At 44.1% G+C, this 9,642-nt stretch overlaps 1 protein-coding gene across 1 annotated transcript in view; it reads left to right on the top strand.

The window, feature by feature from the left end:
- SYN2 (synapsin II) overlaps positions 1 to 9,642 on the top strand; it is a 354,597-nt gene that overhangs the window by 200,707 nt on the left and 144,248 nt on the right. Inside the window, exon 5 of the mRNA XM_053292837.1 lies at positions 8,319 to 8,408. Coding sequence (XP_053148812.1) covers positions 8,319 to 8,408 — 90 coding nt within the window. The remainder of the gene's footprint in view (positions 1 to 8,318; positions 8,409 to 9,642) is intronic.

Genomic DNA, 9,642 nt, shown 5'->3' with positions numbered 1-9,642 from the left:
GTGTGTACACACATACACATGCGCGCTTGTGTTTTGATCCTGCTGTTTTATATACAAATCTATACACTGATGTAGTCTTGTTTAGCACTATAAAGCAATGGATGTTTTCTGTATTTCTGTGTATCTTTGCTGACGAGCAGTCCTTGTGCCCTTGTGCGTGTGTTTGTATTTTGATCCCACCTGTTAGCTACAAATCTAAACGTTGCCGGTTATTGCTAAGGCACCCACCTAGTCCTGGCTCCACCTCTCACTACCTGTGCCTCCACTCATCACCTGCCCTGCCTAGCGCCTCACCACCACTCACCCCAGTCCCAGGAACCACCAGCTGCCAGTGGTGTCTTGGTGCTAGTTGGACCCTCAGCAATGTGTTAGCCCAATATTATTTATACTGATTCAGGAACAAAATCTTGTGAGAAAGTTAAGTAATTTTTTTTGTAGAAGCAGTTATCATCTCATTGAGTATAGTGGCTTTAAACTACATTTTCTTTTAATTTCAGCTGCCGCGTGGCCATGGGGTGGCTGCCGGGGGTTGATCCTAGCAGTCCTCACCACCACCCCGGTGGCAGGCTTGGGGCGATCTCTCTCAACTGCGCAGGTGCACCTTGCAGTCAGCAAGAGACGCTGGGCCGAACGGACAGGCCCACCGTCGCTCCAGCCGCCACCTGGGGGCGGGGAGAAAGACTGCTTGGCTCACCCCCCAGCAGTACCCCTTGGCTGCATGGTGGCTGGAATTTTCGCCACAACAGGAGGCCCCCAAAAGTAGGTGTCAGGGGGCCTTGCATTGGGGGCGGGGCGGGGGGGGGCTCATGGCAGGGCAGTCCAGGCCCCAAAATTACCTGTGTGCTTAAATTTCTATATTGTGAGGTTATACTGTTACACAGTGCATGCTTGTATTTAAGTATGCTTTCTTGAAACTGAAATAATAAAGCTGTCATCTTAGTTCCTGATTGTGATTCTAATACAAAGTGAATTCTGTAGCTAGACATTACACTCAGAGTTACAGTACTTCATTCTTAGTGTAACAAAAGACATCTTCCAAGTTCTTTTATTATCAAATGAAAGAACTGTCTGGCTAAGTGATCCCTATTATCAGCACAAAAAGTGGCTGGAGCATGGAAAGATTGCAGCTGGCCTTCCTTTGCTCTCACCAGAGAGAGCAACTCTGTGAGCTACAATAAAAGGGTAGTATTCATTGAATGTGTGTACAAAAGCTAAGAATACAAAGTGCTAACAATAAAAAGAAAAGGAATAGTTGTGGCGAAACCTAGAAACTATTAATACATTGACCTGTGAAGCCCAATCATTCCTGGTATATCTGCAGGGGAGTGTGACCCATTTCCCAAAAGAAAAACAAATATCAGTACTTAAAACTATTAGACCCATTTCAAACCAGCTTTTGAGCAACCTATGTGGTGTGTATTAGTGCACACCAGGGATAGGCACTAATGGTTCATGCCGAACTGATTCACCTTGAACCAGGGCCAATTTGTCAATTCGACTGCAGAATTAACCGGGGGTGGTTCCGTTTGTGATCTAACCAATCCAGGCCCAGTTTGGGCGAACCAGTTTGGCATGATAAGAGGGCTGGGTGCGGGCAGCGAGTGAGTACGTAAGCTGCTTACCTGGCCAGCGTGGCTGCCAGCACTCACCCTCCCAGTGGCCCCAAACGATGCATTCCCTCCATTTTTTACTGAGCCACCGCCAAGCCAGTGTCTTGGTAAAAAGAGGAAAGAGTGCACTGCTTGTGGCCACTGGGCGGGCGAGCTCAGACAGAAATTCTGGCCAAGTAAACAGCTTACTTACTCACTTGCCACCCCTGCCTGGCCACCCCTTAACTGTGAAAGGGTTCCCCACCCCCTGTACTTGTAAAGGGGAATCCTCACCTGATTCCCCTTTATAAGTATATCCCCTGATTTGGTTCAGCCTGGCTTGATGGTTGAACTGGACCAGACCCGGTTCAGGCAGGCTCGGAACCAGACTCTGGCTGGTTCAAATTCAAACTGAAGAGTCCAAACCAGTTCCATGCATATCTCTAGTTGAGAATACCTTGGTTGACAGAGGGATAATCTTCAATTGGGAATTGACAGAGAGTGTAACCCTGTTGGCCCTTTTAGATACTGGTCATTTTCAAAGCTATCAACTGTGGAATCCTTCTGGGTCGCCTGAGAGAGTTGGGAATTGGTGGCACTGTTTTACAGTGATTCCATTCCTGCCTCTTGGGTAGATTCCAGATGGTGTCACTTGAAGAATGTTGCTCTTGCAAGTGAGAGTTATTGTACAGAGTTCCACAAGGTTCCATAATGTCTTCAATGCTTTTTAACATTATTATTTTATGTTTACACAGTCAGACAGGTGTTATTGACTGGTTTGTTTTAGCCAGACATCGAGTCATTCCCAAGGACCTGGGATGGCTGAATTTTATCATCAGTACTGTTGGTTATTATAGATATCATCGCAAAATATAGGCTGTTCCCAGTAAAGTTACTTTTTGTAATTGGCTGATGGTGATTTCTATAGCCCCTATGGTGTTGAGGTGCTCTTCAAGGTCTTTTGGGACTGCACCCAGGGCGCCAGTTACCACTGGGATTACTTTGGTCTTCTTCTGCCACAGCCTTTCAATTTCAATTTGTAGATCTTTGTATTTTGTGATTTTTTCTATTTCTTTTTCTTCTATTCTGCTATCCCCTGGTATTGCTTTGTCGATTATTTTAACTTGTTTTTCTTTCTCCTCAACTACAGTTATATCTGGTGTATTGTGTGGCAGATGTTTGTCTGTTTGTAGTCGGAAGTCCCATAATATTTTTACATCTTCATTTTCGACAACTTTTTCAATTTTATGGTCCCACCAATTTTTGGCTACAGGTAGCTTGTATTTTTTGCACATGTTCCAGTGTATCATCCCTGCTACCTTGTCATGCCTTTGTTTGTAGTCAGTCTGTGCAATCTTCTTACAACAGCTGATTAGGTGGTCCACGGTTTCATCTGCTTCTTTACAAAGGCGGCACTTGCTGTTTGTTGTTGACTTTTCTACTTTTGCTCTTATTGCATTTGTTCTTAGTGCCTGTTCTTGTGCAGCCAGTATTAAACCCTCTGTTTCTTTCTTCAAGTTGCCATTCTTAAGCCATTGCCAGGTCTTGGTGATGTCTGATTTTCCACTTATATTGTGCAAATATTGACCATGCATTGGCTTATTTTTCCATTGTTCTGCTCGGTTCTTGACTTGTTCTTTCTTGTAGGCCTGATTTATTTCATTGGTGTTGAATAGTTTCGCATTATTGATCATTTGAAGTGCATCTTCTTCACTGTCATTGATCTTTTCTTTAAGGCCTCTTTTTTCCTCCTCTACTGTTTGATGGACTTGCAGCATTCCTCTTCCACCTAAGCTGCAAGGGAGGTATAGCCTATCGACATCACTGCGGGGGTGCAGAGCATGATTGATGGTCATGATTTTCCTGGTCTTACGATCTAGCATCTCTAGCTCTTCCTGGGTCCAGTCTATTATTCCTGCAGTGTATCTGATAACAGGTATATATAACAGGAATATATCAAGGACAGGTGTTTATGGCTTGTATGGTGTTCCCGCCATTGAGTTTGGACTTGAGGATTTTTCTAACTCTCCTGATGTATTCACTTCCAATTTTTCTTTTAACTTCAGTGTGTGCGATGTTATCAGCCTGGAGAATGCCCAAGTATTTGTAATGTTCTTTCTCTTCCAGGTTCTTGATCTTGCTTCCATTGGGCAGTTCTATTCCTTCTGTTTTTCTTATTTTCCCTCTGTTCATTATTTTTTATTATTTATTAATTATTATTATTATTATTATTATTATTTTATTACATTTATATCCTGCTCTTCCTCCAAGGAGCCCAGGGCGGTGTAATACATACTTGAGTTTCTCCTCACAACAACCCTGTGAAGTAGGTTGGGGTGAGAGAGAAGTGACTGGCCCAGAGTCATCCAGCTAGTATCATGGCTGAATGGGGATATGAACTCAGGTCTCTCCAGTCCTAGTCCAGCGCTCTAACCACTACACCACACTGGCTTTCACCACCCCTGTCACCCACTGGGTTTCTGTGGAGGACTCCCGTCCACCTAGGTTTTCTGCTTTGTTAGATTCTATCCCTTCTTTAACATACAGTGCAGGGTCATAGCAAGGTTGGAGTGGGCCCAGAGACAAGATTTTAAAATGCCCGCCCCTCACTGAAGCTCAGCTCATGAAGTAAAGAAATCTTAAATTAGGCTGAATAGTGATAACAAAAAGCATAGTAAAAAAAAATTATATATATATATATAACACATCTATGTGCCACAATAGAACATCATCCTAAATTATTTTTTAAAAGGTTTTGTAAATTGTGGACGATGCAAGTCATTTAATGGAGAAGGACATGCTGTTCTGGTAGCTCCAGGTCTTAACACTCACATCAATTTCGGAGGATGAATACAACTGAAGGAAGCCCGGGCGGGTGCACGGCTGGGGGAGTCAGTCATGTGACTTGCCTCTGGGCCCCCCCGCAAGGCAGTGGGCCCCCAGACAACTGTCTCCCCTTGCCCATTATAGTTACACCCCTGATAGAGTGCTACTCCACCTCCAAGGCGCCCCTCCCTGTCCTTTCTATAGAGCTTATATCCAGGGATAACAGTGTCCCACTAGTTCTGATGTAGTTCCAATAATAATTCTGATGCAAGAAACCATCAGGTGGGGGTAGAGGTTTGGTGTTTTCTCAAGCAAACCTTGTGCAGGTAATCCTTGTGTGGGAAGGCAGCACATAATTCATCTCACCCCTTTGTTATCTGTATCTAGAAACTACTAGTGATTGTGGCAAACTTCAAAAATGAGGGAATTCAGAATACAAACTGACCCATTTGGAAATCTGTGCTGCATTACGAGCTCAGCCAAACCACCTCTGAATTGAAGCCCAGTGCCTCCCTGCCTGTTTCCCACCCCCACCCTGAGCATACTTTCCCTTAAGAAACTATGGGCAGCAGGCAAAGGCTCACTGTAGCCTTAACTTGCCTAAATGTTCCAGGCTACTATCAGGAACGTTTTTTTGCTACTAGGATGCATAGGACATAGTTTCTGTGCCTCCAGATTCATATGGGATTGGAGGCAAATAAAACTACAAGTATTATGCACCCCAGCCAGAAATGACACACCTGAATTCAAGCCAACCTTCAAGGCTTATCTGTAGTGAGGCTTTCCTCACCACATGTGGCTTTTCCAAACTTTCTATGGAAATGAGCAAAAAGATCCGAGGTCTCCCCGCCCCCTCAAAATTCTCTTAGAAAGCTTGGTTAGGCCAAGTGTATTCTGGGGTGAACTATGGGAAGATTGCCCATCATTAGAAGCTACTAGAGCTGCAGGAGATGAAGCCACAGTGATGCAGTTCCTATGCTGCTGTAGTAATGAATACAAATGGACCTTGACCTCTTCACATGATTGTCTATGCTGAGACTTTATTTGCAAATACATCTTTTCCTTTAAGTTTAAATGCATTTACCTTGGGATTGAGTCAGTCTTATCTTGTGGTTCAGGCTTCAAAGGAGCTTTGGACTTACTTACCTTCTATAGTTTAGGGATATTGTGCTGCGAATGACAAGTGGGTTTTCTGTAGATTCAGGGATGTTCTACTCACTGGCTGACATCTTAACTAACAAATAAGTTCTTCACACAATCCGCTATGTCCTACCCGGGTTTGGGAGCTGTGTGTGCTCCCTATTTTTGGTTGTGTGGAAGCAAGGTAAGAGAAAAACCTGGGTAGAAGTGATTGAGGCGGGACTCACGATCCATGAGACCTGCTTTTTTTAAAACTGTGGGGAGAGCGGGCTAGGCCCACTCTCCCCGCAGACGAGTGGTCAGGGAGCCCTGGGCAGCCGGATCGGCTGCCCACACGATGGCCGGCTCCAAGACGGAGACAGCGGGGGCTAGGGAGTTTGGGGGCCGCGCGGCCCCCGGAAGCCCCAGTATGCCCTGCGCAAGCATGCAGGGCATACTGGGGAGACCGCTGAGCCGGGAGGCTCCTTTTAAGCCTCCCGGCTGGGGGTCTACTCACAAGTTGCCGGGGCGCAGAGCTGCAGGAGCGCAAACCCAGGCTAAGGGGCGGGCTACAGGAGTGGGTTAGCCACTCCAGAACCATCGGGCTCGGCTGCGAGCCCGGTGGTTCTGACGATCACAAAAATCAGGCTAGGATTTTCCTAGCCCAATTTTTGTGATCGTAAGAATAGCCCCATTGTGGGGAAGCAAGGTAGGAGGAAAACCTGGGTAGCTTTTCCTCTTACCTTGCTTCCACACAAACACTTCTACCCAGGTTTTCCTCTTACCTTAGGAACACAGAAACATAGGAAACTGCCATATACTGAGTCAGACCATTGGTCTATCTAGCTCAGTATTGTATTCACAGACTGGCAGCGACTTCTCCAAGGCTGCAGGCAGGAATCTCTCTCAGCCCTATCTTGGAGAAGTCAGGGAGGGAACTTGGAACCTTCTGCTCTTCCCAGAGAGGCTTCATCCCCTGAGAGGAATATCTTGCAGTGCTCACACGTCAAGTCTCCCATTCAGATGCAATCAGGGCAGACCCTGCTTAGCTATGGGGACAAGTCATGCTTGCTACCACAAGACCAGCTCTCCTCCTCTCCTCCTTGCTTCCACACAATTGTAAATTGGGAGCACATACAGCTCCCAAACCTGGGTAGAACACAGTTTTTGATTGGCTGAATGAACTCATCATGTGTGCACATAGCAAGGGACTGTGGGTACGCAATGGAGACCCACATGCAACTTTTCCAGTTTCTCTACTGGTATGCTGTTGCACAAGTGGGTGAGATTTCCCAGCTCTGTGACCCAGAAGAGATCTGTAAAAGAGGAAACATGTTGCTGACCCTCAGTAATGTGTTTCCTCTCTTACAGATCGCTTCCAGAATATAGGCAGAGCTAGATATTTCGCCCACTTGCACAACAGTGTAATTTAGAGGGACTGGGGAAGTTGCACATGGATCCCCATTGCATCCCTGCAGTGCAATCCTTATGCATGCACTTCATTAGTTGAGATGTCCGCCACAGCATTTTCCAAGTTTCCAGAGTCCTTAAAAAGAAAATCTGGTGATACCAGCTGTACTATCAGCCAGATGAACAGATCAGTACTTTGTGTGTTGGTTGGGGGCTCTTTGTGTGATTTGTAAGAGTAATCCTTGCAATACACCTCTGTAATTTTATAATCTTTCCTGTTCTTTCTATGCCTTCATCTACACTCTTATGACATGCAAGAGGCCTAATCCTTATGCCATGCAAGAGGCAAGATGCTGATATCAGCACCACAAATTTGAGACAGAATTACCTAATTTGTTTTGTCATTCTGTCTCTGACTGAAATCAAGAGAGAGTTTGCTGAAGCTAAAAGAGTTCTCTGCTGGAAGGCCAACCTTTCTGGTTAATAAATTATACTGAAAGTTAAGTGTGTGATAAGGGCACATCATGACCTCGATTATCAGTTCCAAGCATGCTATGGTCTCCTGGAGCTTTTTCAGATGATGACTTTGCCAAGACTTTACTTTAGGAGGGTGGGTGAACAATATGTGGGTTCACATATCAGCCAGATTGACCCTGAAGTCTGTACGATATTTCAGAGAGCACTTCACACATGACTCGGGTTTCTCCCTCCATATTGGAACTTAGCCCGATTTATGTCCAGGTTAAAAAAAATCTTCTTTTTGCGTCAGAGTATCCTTTATGCCCCAAATTCACAGTAAAACCTCTTGTCTAAAAAGCCTCCAGGGCTGTTGATTTGAGAGAAATGATGGCCAGGGAACTCTCACTGAAATGGATGCTGGTGATTAAGAAGGATACTGTTCTTGCAAGACTGACTTGAAGGGGGCTATGTGGGATGATGCCTTGCCTTGTTTGTGTGGGAGTTGCCTCCAAAGCCTGATGAAGAACTAGTAACTTTGCAAAAGAATAAAATATTTGTATTGGAAATTGCACTCTATTTGTCCTATTCAGAATCTGATCCAAAACACATCTGCTTAGAAGTATGCTAAAAGTGGGTAGTCTTGAAGCACGGACCTCCAGTAATTAGTGTTTGTAAGTAGTGTTATTAACCCAATATGGGATAATCTATACTTGTACACTTTGCTTTTTATATGTTCTTTCTTTGTTGGAAATCATCAGAATGATTTCTAATCAGAATGTGGCAAGCTATAAAGGTATCCTGGAATTGCATCTTGAGCTTTTGGTGGGTAGTAATTAAAGGGTTGAATAACAGTGCTGAGGTCATTTCTGCCTAATTTGCCTTTTGCGCTTAAAGTTCTGTTTATTTTCTCTGCAGTTTGCCCAGTTGGTGTCTATCTACAGAACCCTGGGACCAGAGAAGTTCCCTCTAATTGAACAAACATTTTATCCAAATCACAAGGAAATGGTAAGTGCTAACAATAAACATAAATACTAGTTGCCTCTATATGGTAAGAAAAGGAGCTATAATCTTACATTACTCATTTTATCCCTCTGCCCACCATCCTATTGATTGATATTAAATGCTATTTTGGTTTCATCCATTTGAAGTGAAGCTGGTTAATCATCCAGTTGAAATATTTCAGCCTCTGAAACTCTAATCCTTAAAAAGAAGAAGAAGAAATATCTACTTTGTGGATCTACATTCCATATAGCAATAATGTATTCATCCTCAAATGGTGTTATGGTTCTAGGTGGATTAGAAGATCAGTACAAAGTTGTGACCTTATAAAAATTGCATTTGGGTTAGAGATTATTGTTAACAGTGCTTTAGAGATTGTTGTTAACAATTGTTTTCTGTGCTTATAAACAATCCCTACAGATTCATCTGTCTGCAAACCGACATTTCTCCTCACACAGTTTAAATATGCCAGTTACCATTTGATAGAATGGAACACTGTGTTGGAAGGAATGCCCTGTTTGGTCTTCCACATCCTCTTGCTTCTTCGAAGAATCATAGAGTTGGAGGGGCCTTGTAGACTATCTAGACCAGGAATTCTCAACGTTGGGTCCCTGGATGTTACTGGACTTCAACTCCCATAATCCCCAGCCCCAGTGGCCTTTGGTTGGGGATTTTGGGAGTTGAAGTCCAATAACGTCTGGGGACCCAACGTTGAGAATCCCTGGTCTAGACCAAATCACTGCTCAGTGCAGGGAATCTAGAGTTACAGCATGCTCCATAGATAGCTTTCCAGCCTCTGCTTGAAGATCTCAGTCAGGGGAGAGTTCACCAGCTCAACCCCCAAGTAATTAGTTCCATTGTCAAACTGCTTTTACCATTAAGAATTTTTCCCAGTGTTCAGCTGAAATATACCTGTAACTTAAACTTAAGTTACTACCTGTAACTTAAACCCATTAAACCTGGTCCTGTCCTTGGGAGCTACAGAGAACAAGTCTTTGCCCTGAAATCAAAGTAGTGACTTGCTGAATCTGTCCCTGTGAGTATGTGGGGATGGATAAGAGTGTATTTATTAACGTTATTATTGAAAATATGCATATACCACCTGGAAAGTGATAAGGGAAAGTGATAAGAGAGCCAGCATAAAAGCAAAGTACTAGGTTTGAGAAAGGGATTATTGACCTGTAGGTAAGCCCCATTTGGCACATGATAGTAATAAAACAACATGAGGAAGCTGTGGGGA

The sequence above is a fragment of the Hemicordylus capensis genome, chromosome 2 (genome assembly GCF_027244095.1).
Source record: "Hemicordylus capensis ecotype Gifberg chromosome 2, rHemCap1.1.pri, whole genome shotgun sequence".
In the NCBI taxonomy this organism is placed as follows: Eukaryota; Metazoa; Chordata; class Lepidosauria; order Squamata; family Cordylidae; genus Hemicordylus; species Hemicordylus capensis.
This window is presented reverse-complemented; position numbering and strand designations above follow the sequence as displayed.